Source organism: Lepisma saccharinum, chromosome 18 (genome assembly GCF_977018435.1).
Source record: "Lepisma saccharinum chromosome 18, izLepSacc3.1, whole genome shotgun sequence".
Taxonomy (NCBI): Eukaryota; Metazoa; Arthropoda; class Insecta; order Zygentoma; family Lepismatidae; genus Lepisma; species Lepisma saccharinum.
The window spans coordinates 53,804,606-53,820,586 of record NC_139246.1 but is presented as its reverse complement, the minus strand read 5'-3'; the positions used below and the strand labels follow the sequence as shown (position 1 = coordinate 53,820,586).

At 39.1% G+C, this 15,981-nt stretch overlaps 1 protein-coding gene across 1 annotated transcript; it reads right to left on the bottom strand.

Annotated features, from left to right (window-relative positions):
• Positions 1-6,836: 6,836 nt before the first annotated feature.
• LOC146002081 (cuticle protein 19-like) lies at positions 6,837-15,159 on the bottom strand. Its single transcript, XM_083139797.1, has 3 exons — positions 15,121-15,159; positions 11,482-11,559; positions 6,837-7,187 (listed from the first exon to the last, which is right to left on the bottom strand). The coding sequence occupies exons 1-3, from the start codon at positions 15,139-15,141 to the stop codon at positions 6,945-6,947; spliced, it is 342 nt and encodes a 113-aa protein (XP_082995923.1). The 5' UTR covers positions 15,142-15,159; the 3' UTR covers positions 6,837-6,944.
• Between the last annotated feature and the right edge of the window lie 822 nt (positions 15,160-15,981).

Sequence of the window (15,981 nt, the reverse complement as noted above, 5' to 3'; positions counted from 1 at the left end):
AAGAATTGAAATGATCACAAATCTGAATTGACCAAGCAAGAATTAATTGATGATTATCGAAAGGCACATGCTATGTTTGTTCTGAAAGGTGGTCAGCAAAGGAACAGTAAATTGAGCTTATCACGTATCACACTAACTGAGCGACGGATGGTTGCAAAACAGAAGCTGGTTACTATTAGCAGCCTGAATTTGCTGGTTGTTGAATATTTTACCTCTTCTTTAGTTCAGCTTCCTCGAAAAGCTCGTATCTCATGCATTGTTGGGGAGGGGTTAGAAAATATTTATCATCCTTTCCCATTCTCATCCAACGTGTCGCAAGGGGAAGGGAATAGAGATCTTTTGTGCCATGGAAGCTGGAATTCTTCTAATTCCCCTGTTTAGTACCCACAAATACAATAAAACAGTGAGGCCTCCCCGATGGCGCAGTGGTAGCGTCGTTGCCTTGTAATCAAGGGGTCCCGGGTTCGATACACGGTGGAGACACAAGTGATTCGGATTTTACTTTAAACTGTAGGTCCATTCCCGATTAGCCTTACTGTGCATAAAGTGGACTTAAAACAACAAATCAATCAATCAATCAATAGAACAGTAAGATGGAATGAGGTTTCTCTTTCTTTCATCAAGGCTCTTGCCCCTCTTAATCAGAGGGTCAGCCCACGCATATGGAAAACTTTGTCATTCTAAATGCAATTGTCGTGCTGCCTCACTCATCCCCAACAAACAGTGAAATGTTACATTTGTTTTTGTATTGCAAGTAAAATAAACTATTTTCATTTTCTGTACATTTAAAATGTGTTCCACGTGCACCCTTAGCATTGACGTCACGGTCCCTTTACTATCAAATGCTTGTGAACATAATGCATGGTGTTACTCGTCGCAAATCGCATGTCTCGCCATGAGCAGCAATCTTCACGGGTCGATGACTTCTACAATGTTTGTTTTCCAGCTTTCACTCGCTTTACAAGTGCACGTATTATCGGTTCTCTTACAATCACTTATTTTTCAAAACTTTTATAAGATAGCAGAATAAACTTGTAATGGATGGAGGAGAGAAACTATTATTATTATTTATGTGTGTGTGTGTTTATATTAAGTGATGAGAGTGTTCGCTAAATGAAATGGAGAGAATAGTGTGATTGGTTGGTTGGTTGAATTATTGTATTAAGTCCACTTTATGCACAGTAAGGCTAATCGGGCCTGGACCTACAGTATAAAGTGGGATAAGAACCACTATGTGGTTAAACCAGGAATAGAACAAGGAACTCCTTGATTACAAGGCCACGACGCTACTACTGCACCATCGGGGAGGCCAAATTTTAAAAGAAGGAAAAGAGTCGTTGGCGAAAGGTGAGCTGAATTTCTGTACTCCGACAGGTAGAAAACAGCCCAGGAAAAAGGGAATACAAATTTCGTTGAAAATCCTCAGACCATTCCGCTCCCTCCAGGTTGCAACACTGCGAACCAACGTCGCTGCGGAGAATGGAGTGGGGTAATGTGGTGCGAGATGCAGCGTCTTGTTTTTAAACTTGTCAAGTTATAGTGTAGATGTTTAAAAAAACAAAAATGGCAAAAATGCTTCCTGTTTCATAATTTTATTTTATTTCTCATGGTTAAGTTGACTTTTGTTCTTTCGAAAATTTCTTGTATCAAAAGTTTTGCATTAGACCTGGAATTTACATTGTTTCATATGAGTACCCCATAATCAGTAAACAAGGAAAAGTGAGTTTATAGAGAGGGAAGAAGACGAAATTTTAGAGAAAGAAAATGAAATAGGATGAGGTAAAGGAATTCAAATGTACACTATGTGGAAGAAAGTCATTGGACACCCCGATTTCAACTCTGAAACGAACTCCTCATGGAAAAGAGAGTACAGATGGGTATATATACGGCAGCAGGAGGCTTCTCAGATCAATCGCTGTTAAAATGACGAACAGGAAAGAGCTCAGCATGTTTGAAAGAGGGATCATGGTAGGCTGCTCCATAGGAGGCATGAGTATACGTAGCATAGCTGATGCCCGACAGGTCCCTAAATCAACCGTAGCCTTTGTCATCAAGAAGTGGAAGGAAAAAGGACACTGCTGCAGTGCACTACGAAGTGGAAGACCCGCGAAATTGGACGACCGGGACAGGAGAGTGCTGAAGAGGGAGATTCGGAAAAACAGGACCCGTCCAATGCATTCGATTGCAGAAGAGTTTCAAAGGGCGACCAATTTGACTGTTTCGACCAAGACACTTCACAAGGAGGCCCATGCCCTCAGTTATCATGGTCGAGCCGCAGCCCACAAACCCCTGATAACAAAAAACAATAAATGGTAGAGACTATGCTGGTGTAAAGAGCCGAGAAACTGGACGGTGTTGCAATGGCGGAAGGTCCTATGGAGCGATGAATCACGCTTCACACTGTTTCCAACAGATGGGAAAATATGGGTATGGCGATTACCCGGAGAACGTCTGTTACCTGAGTGTGTAGTGCCCACAGTGAAATATGGTGGTGGGGGCATCATGTTCTGGGGTTGTTTCAGCTGGCATGGCGTGAGTCCACTGATACCGTGTATGGCCACATGACGTGTGCATCCTACCGAGATATTCTCGACAACTCCATGCTCCCCAAGTTGTAGCGTTTCCATGGAAACGAAGAATATGTGTTCCAGGATGATAATTCGACTTGTCATGTTTCCAGGGCTACCACAGAGTGGTATGCAGAAAATAATGTCACCTGACTGGATTGGCCTGCTCAGAGCCCTGACCTCAACCCTATTGAACATCTATGGGACGAACTGGAGCGCAAATTGAGGTCGCGATCGCCTCGCCCTTCTACACTTCCAGGGTTGGTGACTGTACTGCAGGAGGATTGGCGGAATATCCCACTCGGTGTACTAGACGACCTTGTGGCCAGTGAAACACAATGTGTAGCTGCTGTTATCACTGCCAAAGGCGGACCAACGTCCTATTGATTGCAAGAAAACTGATGGTATCCGCTGACATGTGGTGTCCAATGACTTTCTTCCACATAGTGTATAAGAAGGAAATTAATATTAAGTAAGTAATTTTGTACATTCCAAGGGAAGTCAAGCAGGAGCTGAGCTAAGAGTGGGAAAAGTCCAAAGTCTGACTGGCTTACAGTCTCAAAACTTAATAGGCAGATTTCGTGATTAAATAAAATTAAACTGTGTGAGTAATGATGAGTATGTTAGGAAACCAGGGTATACATTTCGCAGCGCGGTTTACTAACACAAGATCATGGCAGTTTGTGGTATGATAGTCCTTTTTCCATATTCCGCATTAACACATTACACTGACAAATAGATTATAATGTTTAGTTGTTACCACATCATGTAATGAAATGAAAACGAACGTAAAATGTAACACGTTTTCAACGCAGAATTTGAAATTGTATGGTTAAATTTTACTCCAATATTTAAACTTCCTGTTATTGGATAACCAATTCTGTTTTGGATCACGTAAAAACAATTTCGCGATATACACTATATGGAAGAAAGTCATTGGACACCCCGGTTTCAACTCTGGAACTAACACCTCATGGAAAAGAGAGTACAGACGGGTATATATACGGCAGCAGGAATCTTCTCAGATCATTCGCTGATAAAATGACGGACAGGAAAGAGCTCAACATGTTTGAAAGAGGGATCATAGTACGCTGCTCCTTAGGAGGAATGAGTATACGTAGCATGGCTAATGACCGACAGGTCCCTAAATCAACTGAAGCCTTTGTCATCAAGAAGTGGAAGGAAAAGGGACACTGCAGCAATGCACCACGAAGTGGAAGACCCACAAAATTGGGACAGGAGAGTGCTGAGGAGGGAGATTCGTAAAAACAGGACCTGTCCGATGCATTCGATTGCAGAAGAGTTTCAAAGTGCGACCAATTTGACTGTTTCGACCGAGACACTTCTCAAGGAGGCCCATGCGCTCGTTTATCATGGTCGAGCCGCTGCCCACAAACCCCTGATAACAAAAAACAATAAACGGCAGAGACTACGCTTGTGTAAAGAGCGGAGAAACTGGATGGTGGAGCAATGGCAGAAGGCCTTATGGAGCGATTAATCATGCTTCACACTGTTTCGATCAGATGGGAGAGTGTGGGTATGGCGATTACCCGGAGAACGTCTGTTACCTGAGACTGTAGTGCCCACAGTGAATTATGGTTGGTGGCGGCATCATGTTCTGGGGTTGTTTCAGTTGGCATCGCGTGGGTCCACTTTTACCTGTGTGTAATCCACATGACGTCTGCATCCTACCGAGATATTTTCGACAACTTCATGCTCCCCATGTTGTGGCATTTCTATGGAAACGAAGGATGTGTGTTCCAGGACGATAATGCGACTTGTCATGTTTCCAGGGCTACCAAGGAGTGGTATGCAGAAAATAATGTCACCCGACTGGATTGACCTGCTCAGAGTCCTTACCTCAACCCTATCGAACATCTATGGGACGAACTGGAGCGCCAATTGAGGTCGCGATCGCCTTGTCGTTCTACAGTTCCAGGGTTGGTGACTGTACTGCAGGAGGAATGGCGGAATATCCCAGTCGGTGTACTACAAGACCTTGTGGCCAGTTTACCACGACAAGTAGCTGCTGTTATCTCTGCCGAAAGCGGACCGACCTTCTATTGATTGCAAGAAAACTGATGGTATCCGCTGACATTTGGTGTCCAATGACTTTCTTCCATATAGTGTATATTATTATTACAAGTTGTGACCCACCCAAAGTTTTGGCAGCTTTTTACTCAACCACACCAAGAAAGCCTTGGGCAGCCACTAACGGTCAAGCGACTACACCTGGATCTCTCTGTGGAAAATTTACAAATCGCAAGCTATAAGAAATGAGAATGAGATGTTTCTTCAAATGGCCAGTTTCTTACCTTAAAGAACTACATGATTACCCATAACTCTGTTCTTGACCATACGTTTCAGAACTTCTGACACTCATAAGCATCGTCTGCAGTAATACACTTTTGCTACTTTCTGTGTGATACAGGGTGTTTCAGCAGATTTGCCCTGACTTCAATCTTCATTTCAAAAAGAACTATAGCGGATACAAACTTACACAAGGTACCTTTGGAAAGAGGAAGGTTCAAAGTTTATTTTAGTATGTTTTCAATATAGCCATCGTGCAGTTCGGCGAACACACATGTTGTTCAAAACACATTTCAACGTTTCCTTCGGGGTGTAAGGGGGTGATTCTCCCACGTAGTACGCCCAATTTTCAACCTCACTTCCACGCAGTACACCCTGGACTGCAGGCTAACGAGGCTCTGGCGACTGGCCCCATGGCCAGTATAATTCTGTGTCGTCCTGTGTTTTGTCCTTATTTGTGCTGAGCGCCCTTTTTAGCTTCAGCTCTTAACCAAGGTAAGGAAATTTTAGTTTTCAGACACGTTTTTATCTTTGATATGATAAGTTGCTGGCCCCGTATAGTGTGACGGGTGTAAAATAGCCTCAGTGCTGACGCACCCAAAAAATTTTAATTCAAATTTTAACAAAAAATTGAACGTTTCCTTCGAAATGATAGCTATTATCCTCCTGACGTCATCTTGCAGTTCATGGATAGTCCCCGGGCCAGATTTTAAAAAGGTCTTGTTTCAGGTATCCCCGCAAGTAAAAATTGCATGGATTTCAATCTGGACTTGTGGGAGGCCACGACATGCCACAATTGAACATTTCAGGATATCGATTCGGAAATGCTTGTTCAGGAACTTCTTCCGTGATGTGCGGCCTGGCCCCATCTTGTTGAAACCACTGCTTTCATAACATATTGGAATACGTTTGCGTCACAGTTCTGGGTTGAACAATGTATTGAGCATTTCCAGGTAATTTTCAGACATGACGTAATTCTCCAAAAATAAGGGACATATGATACCATGTCTCATAATTGCACACCAGAAAATTATTTTCTCTGGATGGTGTGACGACTCTTGATACTCATGTCGGTTCATCGTCTTCCACAAGATCCGAGAATTCATGCGCAAAGTCCAGGCATTTCTGGTTTCCTGTCTCTGACAACGATTGACGATTAACGAAATAGTGACAAATTGGTGCCACCAACTGTTAGTAAAACTTTGAACCTTCCTGTTTACACGGTACCTTGTGTAAATTTGTATCTGTTGTATTACTTCTTTATGACGACTGAAATCATGGCAAATCAGCTGAAACACCCTGTATTGAATTTGGAGAGTTTGTGTAGGGTTTGCGGAGGTACGAAATATAAAATTAATTATGGGGTTACACGTAGTTACTTTCATACTCTGATGTAATATCTTACTTTGAAAATTTGAGGAACAAGATGGACTGTCTTCTTTCTTGTAACCCCTGTCAATTCTAGCCATGGTATGCAGTAATTTCATGAATGGGTAATGCAGTAATTTCTTCTTTTCCTTTTTATTTAGGAATCACTACTTTACCTTTTTACCTATTAATGACCACAGTTGTTAAAGGTCCAGGAATCCAAAAATTCTATTTTTTTCTATTACCTTTTTTCTCGCATAATTTAAATTCGGTCCAAGTTGCAAATTGTTTCATTGAAAAAATGTTCCCGCATCGTATTTAAATTGATCCGGAATTAAGGTTCTTGGACCGTATTTAAATTTATCCGGAATTAAGGTTCCTGGACCGAATTGAAATACTTTACAGATAAAAAGGTTATTTACGGTCCCGAACCCATTTACTCTTTCTCATTTTCTCTCCTGGACCGGAATTGAATCTATCTAATATTTCTGGACCTTTAGCAACCCTGTTAATGATCCACACCAACTCTGCCCATTGGGCACGTAAATATTAATAATTATTGTAGGAAACGTATTGATGAATATGAACAAATATTAGGAAAATACTTTATTGATCACGTGCTTTGTTTGTAGAAAACCAGTACAAAAATCATGTGACGCATTTGTACAATATGTACAGGAAGATGGCGGCTTCGTCCGCTCAGCTGCTGCCGAAACCGTAGCCGTGATGCTGTGGGTGAACGGAGTGGCCATGTTTATGGACGACGGCGTTGAAGCCGTTGTGCTTGTCTGCCGTGTACGTCACCACCCTGATGACTCCGTCAGGCTGCACCACGCTGTATTCGCCGTGGACAACGTCGCCGTCACGTGACTCCTTGTGGCTCTTGATGTCTCCCGTGTGGTGGTCCTCCACTCCGTACTCAAATTTGTATTTGGGATAGGCCTGGAATTGGTAGAGAATGTAAAATTAACTTGGACACAATTAACCCTAGCTTACCCGTGCCGTGCGAGAAACTTACTTATAGATGGGCTAATCCATGGGCCTCCCCTATGTCGTAGTGGTAATGTCGTCGCCTTGTAATCAAGGAGTCCCGGGTTCAATACCCGGTGAAGGCACATTGCACAGTGGTTAGGATCTCGCTTTAAACTGTAGGTCCAGTCCCGATTAGCCTTTCTGTGCATAAAGTGGACTTAAAAATTCAAATCAACGAGAAACATACTTACCCACACTTTTTTATCATTACAATTCAAGGAACCTTTTTGTTATTGAATCACTGTTTCCGTTGTTGATTATATATGTGCAGTCATTTATTAATTATAATAATTACAAAAATTACGAACAATAATAACAAATAATAACCAATTATTGCATGAGTGTCCCACACATATTTTACCATTCACTAAAACTCACAAAAAACATATTTTTTTAATAAATTCTTTTTGTTTATTAATTATAATTATTACAAAATTTCCACAATTACGAACCAATTGTACACTGTAACTGGCATGAGTGTCTCGAATAACACGCATTCAAAGATGGCGCCTGACAGACCCACGAAGTACATTTTGCACCTATTACATTTATCTTTTTATGAACAAAAGTTATACAGAAATATTCAGAATACCCTAGGCAACAATTTAATTTATTTTCATTTTTTTTGTAAAATTTTTACATTTGAAAATCGAAAACGTAGAATTTGCTGAGCATGACAGCCTTCTTCCCAACCCCCACCCTTGGGTAAGTTATAGGGTTAAACATGATTGCTATGCATTTTGAATGAGACCTTTCTTTCTAGCAATATGTTTTTAGCATATTTACGATGTATTATGTGGCTCCAGGAAAATTCTACTATATGTGAATATGGTACTTTGAAAAAGCATAGTACCATTATGAGTACTTATTACTCAAGCTACACTACAATACAATCAGTGATATTCTCATGTATTTCATAAGGAAGAAGGGAATCTAATTGTCCCTAAAGGCGTAATAGTCAGTGGCGTGTTCTACTATCATTGCATGAAGTATGAAGGCAGGCCTGAGAATGCATGTTCGTGAGTATCCCATCTTTGGTTTCCTCTCAGCAATTCACACCCTTATTGTTGCGCTTAGACAACAGTCGACAGAGCGACGTAAAACAACAAAAATACAATAATGTGTTTTAATACAAAGCTTTAGCGACGATGAAGATGAAATGTGAATTGATTAAATACTTGAACAAAATTTCAATAGAAATTCCATGCCTTGGTTGAGAGTCGAAAATTCCATACGATCCATACGTTATACGAAACAAGCATAATAACCTTGCATGTATAAATAAATTAATGTTCGTATTCAATCAGTGGAAGCGATTGGGGGGCGGGCGTGGGGCAGTTTATCCCCCACTTCTTGTCACTTTTGCCCTCCCTTTATGCTAATCCATATGTACCAAAGGAAAGTGAACTGTCCTTGCCCCACCTCGTTTTAGAACCGAATCGCCGCCACTGTATTCAATATTAATGTGTTTGCAAATTAGTGCCTTTCTGACTTCTGAATTCAGAATCGATAATCTTGCGAAGCAGTTCTAAAGAAGAAAGGAATACATTGGTCCGACTTCGTCCAAGGAGCACAGTACGCTCTTTAGTACAACTTTCATTTGTTGAATTCAAGGGTCATTTTGAAAACAGAAGAAAAAGAAGAACATCGCATCGTCGATTGTTCAGTTGCCCAAGAAGGAAGCAACGATTGTAATAAACAATATCATCGTGCGTGTTAAGTTGTGTAATAAAATCTCCGTGTGAATTTGGTAAATGTTCAATGCGTCTATTGTTCTCTGTCATGTCTAATTTGATGCCAATATAAGATCCAAGGTAATTAACAACCCGTGCCGCACTTGGAAACTTTCACTCGTCTTAACGCTTCACGCTTTGCCACTCTGCCATGTGCAGTGGCTTATTACGGAGTGTGTGTACTTTCCCCTTAGTGATTACCCACGCGTGAACAACAGCTTTATATCTACTGTTTGTTCAAGAGTTATATAATTTACATTGCTTTTCAACGTATGATTATGAGCTCTTCAGTCTTCCTTATGTTTCCATTTAACTCTTATCTCTAACCAGGTAATTTCCTTATAATTCCTTTCGAAACCATTTCTCCACTTCAACACAATTGGTAATCCTGTCCATAATCATTAAAACTCATTCCCACACATGCTGCCATCCTCTTCTTAAAATCTAGACTACATAAATATTCTGATAATATGGAGTTCTATTTTCTCTAGTGTAATTCAATTATACTTCATTGCAAGAGCTGTTTTTCTTTTTCTCGCCTACTTCCATAGTGAAATGGTTATCACAGCGCTACGACGCCAAGGGTCACAGGCTGGAATCCCGGCCTGGTTATGAGCGTTCTTTGTGAATGCCTCTCCATCAATTTCATCGTCACGATTAACCAAAAGTGACAGAAAAGCGATGATAAATATCAAAAATATTAAAGAATCCAATCAAATCAAATCTTCTCCTCCTACAAGTGCATAAGTATGTAGAAATTACAAAGTTTTTCCAGTGACAAGCACAAAGTAAAGCAGTGATTTATTGTGATTTTTAATACCAGTTTCACTAATTGGATCTACAAGGCTGTACGTACTAGTAGGGCATTTCCGCATAAATGGAAAAATCAACAGATCCGGGTACGATTCCCTGTGAAGGCACATTGAACAGCCACGGACAATCCTGGTTTGTAATGATATCGTTGAAAGTCAATGAGGCTGTTGTCTCGGAATAGCCCTGGACTGTACGGATTCTATTTCAAACTAACTGTACACATAGAACTCCAAAAGCATCAAGTCAAGGTGGATGCACGTTTGGTACCGAAATTGACCCAGTTAAACCTGTATTGTTTTGGAATGATTGTGTCTGATCTGTTCAACTGATGCATTTTTAGCGCACTACACATTACAGTACCTCATGAAAGTACCTCTTGATGCATTTGTCTGAGTTTTTAGCAGTTTGTATACCTTTATGAGTTACTTTTGTCAAAAAAGTATATGCAATACGGTCAACTTATACGTTTTGATTCCTTGTTTACGTTCAATTCCAATTAATCTGAGTATAAGTGAACTTAAGAAAAGCAACACTTTTAAAGAACTTGTGAATACGAAATGAAAGCAAAACAACACTTTTAAAGAACTTGTGAATATGAAATGAAAGATATCTTCAATGGGTGTTTAAAAAATCCCCAATAAAAGATTATCAGGTAAGATAATAAATAATGCTTTGAAGAAAAGAATACATTGCAAGAGTAACTGACAGATAATAAGAACAGAGAGATGAAAATAAAATTTGAGTTAACAGGAATGACTTAGAAAAAAATACGTTGAAAGTTTTATGTTTTAGAACGGGCCAAATGACACTTACAGTAGGGTATCCTACGAATACATAGTTTCGTTGACTGATTGATTTGCTTTATTTTACTTCGCTTTTGTGTCACTTTTCGCTAATTTGCGAAGATGGGGATGAGTGATGGTATGATGAAATTGATGAATATACACTCACAAACATGCATGCCCAGTCCTGGATTCAAACCCAGGACCCCTGGTGTCGTAGCGCGATGTACTAACCATTCCGCCACGGGGGGGCGGCTGTTAAGTGTTTGTGTTTCCAATATATCCGGTCATGAACACTGCAAAATGACTTATGTACACGTATTTCTCTAATGATGTAGATGTGATGAAAACCTTAATTTACATATATTTGAATTAACGTGTTCTGAATACAACATATATATGGGGTGTAGATATGCATGTGTATATATGTCATCTGGAGTCTTAATTAAATAATTTTACTTGATGAGAGTTTCAGATAATAACTTATGGACAAGGGAGTTCATATATTTTCTCTCAGCCCGATTAACTGTCAAAATCATTCGCTTATGAAGGGTGGTATTTGAAGGATGGGTTGAGGGGAGGAGATTCTCACATCTTGTTACCGTAACCCCCTTCTGATTGCTAAACATTGGCTCTTTTGGTGAATGCAATGTACAAAATTTAGGTTATATCTGGATGCTTCAAGAAAAGTTACAGAAATTTCTCCCAATATTTGCCAAAGGAAATTTGCTTACGACCCATTGTTACATGTTTTTACATGTTTGTAAAAGATGTAATATAACCTTGGATATAAGATACCAATCGACACTGAAATAAGAACTGTTAATATAATAAAAAATGTCACAAGACTGTACAATCGACCATGATATTACTTACATAATAATCGACGTGCTCGTGGTGGTGGCCTGGATGCGCTTCAGCAATCATTACTACAACCAGCAGAATGGCAAGAACCTGGAGGAAATAGAAGACAATCGCCATAAAAAAACAGAAGAACCGAGGTTGGAGCTACTTTCACGGTTTGTAAGCTTGATATGTTGCAAGTGCATTCATTAATAATAAGTTCCAAACTAGCATAATATGGAAAAAGAATTGTTAGTGAACCCTTGAAATAGCGCTGTTTCCAAATGTCATATTTACAGTTGATTCTTAAGTACCACTGTAAGTCGATTTGGACATCTCACATTCAAAGGGTAAATATTTAGAACCATCGTCGCTACGATGCTGCTCATGAATCAATTGATCAATTGCCAAACGAAATAATACATGTTCGAATAAACCAATACTTGACAGTCCTGCTGTTCAGCAACTTTCACATACGTGGATATCATTGATAACAAATTGTGGATGGACCATGGAAAAACGTTCAACCATTTAATACTCTTTGTTATTACATTACTATTTTTGAATATTTAATAATTTGATGCTTTAACTAACTATATGTATGTCTGTACATGTGCCATTGGTGCACCCAGAAATTTTATATGAGGGGTTCAACCAAATAAAAAATGTGACAAGAAAAAAAAAACCTGGTGTGGTTATTATTTTCAGCAACTACTTTGCTACGGGATGATTTCAAAGTCCTATACAAAAGGCTGCAATGATTGATTAATGCTGCTGTTCCTTTTCAAACAGTGATATCCTGTTATTAAAAAATGACACAAGGATGAGAAGTTTTCCATTCTAAACTTGCCGATAAGAGTAATTTTCTGCATATCATGATGTCCAAACGTGGTTGTTTTGACTCCCCATATTGCTCTAACCCCTCCCCCCCCCCCTCGCCTAGCAAATGGTGTGTGTTTAGAGAGAGAGAGGTTGAACTTTGTACCAAACCAAAAACGTTCTGGCAGTGTTTTAAAGCACTAATTCAACTTTCAATAGCTCCAGGCTTCAGGGCTCTGTAGACCCATATCAAAGTCTCAACCTGTAATTTATACGCATGTCCAATCCTTGTCATCCTATCTGTACGTAAAGTGAACTTAAAATAGTTTTTTCCACCTAAACAAAGTTGTTTTTACAATTGTTATAGGTTAACAGTTGGGTAATGCTTTTATACCCTTGACTTAAGCATGTATTATTTATTGGTCATGCATGTGTATTTTCCATTGTTCAGTCTCGTTGAGATCATTTTATAAAACTCACTTCTTGTGAGTTGCAAGTGAGAAATCTTCTTTAAGATCATTTTGCAACATAAAAACAATGTAAGTCTCACTAACGTTTGTAAACCATTATTTACATTTCATGTGAATTGTTACCTTCACGAGTCATGTTACCGTGTGTAATTCTTCGTAAGAAAATATGGCATATATTCACTCGTTGTATGTTAGCCTGAAGGTCTGCACTGGTTTGCATTCGCAAGACGTCTCCCCCTACTTTTACGTGTCTTTATGACCACTTCGTGACGAAATACTTCATTCCTCTAGGCTGCAAACAAAACCTCTAATTACCTTCGAAAAGTAAAGTTCTCTTCTGAATCATTCTTGTAGTTGTAGTAAGAATTTGTTATCTTGTAAGGTTTTTGCATTCAAGGCAAGTAACATTACATATTAACCTTATTTCATTTACAGAGATTTTGTTTTCCTCTTTCACTTCAAATAACAAAATAATAATGTATCGTAAGTTCCGTTCCTCTTCCCAAGTCTCTCTGATGACGTAATGATAAAGTCGTCTCCTTGTAAGCAAGGGGTTTTGAGTTCAGTACCCATTTAAGCACATAGTGGGTCCGATCCAACTTTATTGATTTGGTATTTTAAGTCCAATGCACAGTTAGGCTAATCTGGAATGGACCTACAGTTTAAAGTGATATCCGAATTGCAATGTGCCTCCACCGGGTATGGAACCTGAGACCCGATTCTATTTTAATCTGTAGGTCCGGTCCCGATTGGCCGTCCTGTGCATAAAGTGGACTTAAAAACAGAATCAAGCAAACAAACCTTCCTCCTCGCCATAAATGGGTTTGTTTCAGTTATAGTGTAAAAGTTATGCACGACTTTTGTAAACAAACATTGTATCATGTGTAAGAGGAATCTTTTCCTTGACTATATTATTTTCATAAGTTAGGTTAGTGGGTTACGAATTAATTGAACACGATGGAAATATCAATAATAGCACAGAAATATCTTGTATACGGTATATTAAAAGCTATCACGTTATGGAAATATTAGCTTAGGCGTACATTATGGAAATAAATAATTTGTCACTTTTCTGTTGCTTTTGACTATTTGTGACGATAGAAATGAATGATGATTACATGAAATGAATGAACCAACACTTACAAAGGACAGTCATGCCCAAACCACAACTCAAACACGCACTTGGCTACTGAGTTTTGGAAAGTAAAGTAACATTCATTTTACAAGTAGTAATGTGTTCATCAGGGAAGAAAACACAACTTCCGGGATCCAAAATTACCAATAATGAAAATGCAGAAGGAACAGCATCGTTATCCAGCCGTATGTGTATCTAAATACTTTGTTTGCACTTTCCAACAAACAACTCAATTAAATGATAACGAGGGCTCGAACACACAATATGAAACCCCGTTAATGTGTAGAATTGTTGGAATGGAATTCGAAGCTTCACCAATAGCATGTTAATAAGGCTCTCTTGAAACCAATAGTTCACGGGTTATATTCTCGATAGGCGCAATGTTCAATGTTCTGATACATTTATATATCTTGTACGTACAGGTCCTTATTAGCTTCCATGAATAATGTAACCCTCCCTGATGGCGTTGTGGTAACGCAATCAAAGGGTCCCGTGTTCAATACGAGGAAAAGGCACAGTATTTGCACTGTGGTTACGATCCCACTTTACATTGTAGGTCCACTCACGATTAGCTTATCTCCATAAAGTAGGCTTAGAGTAATAATCTAACAAGCATGAATTATGTGAACTTCAAAACGAACTTTGTAGAACGTTGAGATATTCGTTGCTTTACATAATTTGGTAACTGTTATAGTGATTGAAATAGTGTAGTTGTAATAAATGACGTATTGAGGAATGTTACTCAAATGCAATTCAATGAAGTAATGATCATGTGTGCTAAGTCATACCATAAGTTTGTGCAAACTGTAAAAATATTGGAATTGAATTTTTGTGGAATTCAACCTATTGTTTGTTTACAAATATCTCTAGAATTTCAAGTCACGTTTAAGTAGGGCATTAATATTTTGGTTCACTTCAAATACCTTTAATTAATCTCTCACAATTACAAATATATTACTGTTGTGTCAGCATTACGTGTGAAACCAATGTCGAATAGTTCCAACTCATCAAAAAAGTGTTAGGATTTAGAGAATTTCAAGTCAAACACACAATTACAAAACATTACCAGAATTGTTCGAAGCTAACTTCTTTGTTATAATATTATATAACGTTCAGTTGTTGTAGTAATAACATCAGAGAAACGAATACACCAGAAATTTACATTATATCTATTACTAAAAGTAATTTAAGTGATAAATTTGACAAGAACACACGTTTGAACACGCACACACATGCTGCACAACTTACCGGGGCAAATGCAGTGTTCATCTTGGTGCTGTTGCTGAAACTACAATGCCAGTTGAACAGGTCCAGCCCTTTTATACTTACAATCCACTCATCCAAAAAGAATCATTATACTTTCGGTATCAACTAGTTTCAGGAACACGCAGAAAGAACAAAAGCTAGCATGTGGGTATTACCATATAGGAAGCATATCACGTTCGGACACTTTCCCTTGGCGATACTACAACAAACGGCCCGTGAATATCTGGTAATCGATTAAATCATCAGACGTTTTCTTCTTCTGTGTTCTTTTCCCTCCTTTGTCTACGAGCACGGACCATTTTATGGTAACGTACCTGGCACCACTGGGATTCGGCCAATAATCCCTCGATGTAATCACATGGCTTGTACCATCTCTTGTCTCATTGGAAGTAAATTATTGGTGCCTGATAAAGGTTCCTGTTGCTTTGATTGTTAATTAAAATGTTTCTATGAATTGTGGCGTAAATATGTACTCGTTACAATGTATTTTGTTGTTTTCCGCTTGTTGACTTTGAAAGATAAAATGCTTGAAAGACACACTTCAGTGAACAATGTCCATGTCCAGTAACTTGCCTTTATGTAATTTTTTTCTCGTTTTGTTTTGTTTTTACTGCAACCATAATTGTAGTAACTTGACTTATATTATTAGCTGAACGATTCACAAACTGTGTGAAGTTCGCTCTACGAATATAATAATCAGGTAACGGATTTATATGTAGTACTCCTCCGTGGTCGTGCAGTTTAAGACGCTGAGAATTGGATTCCCACTGCTGGACGGAATGGGTTCGAGTCCGCCTGGGTTCAGTCTCTGGGTTCTCTGCCTGTGTATAGGACCGGTGACAA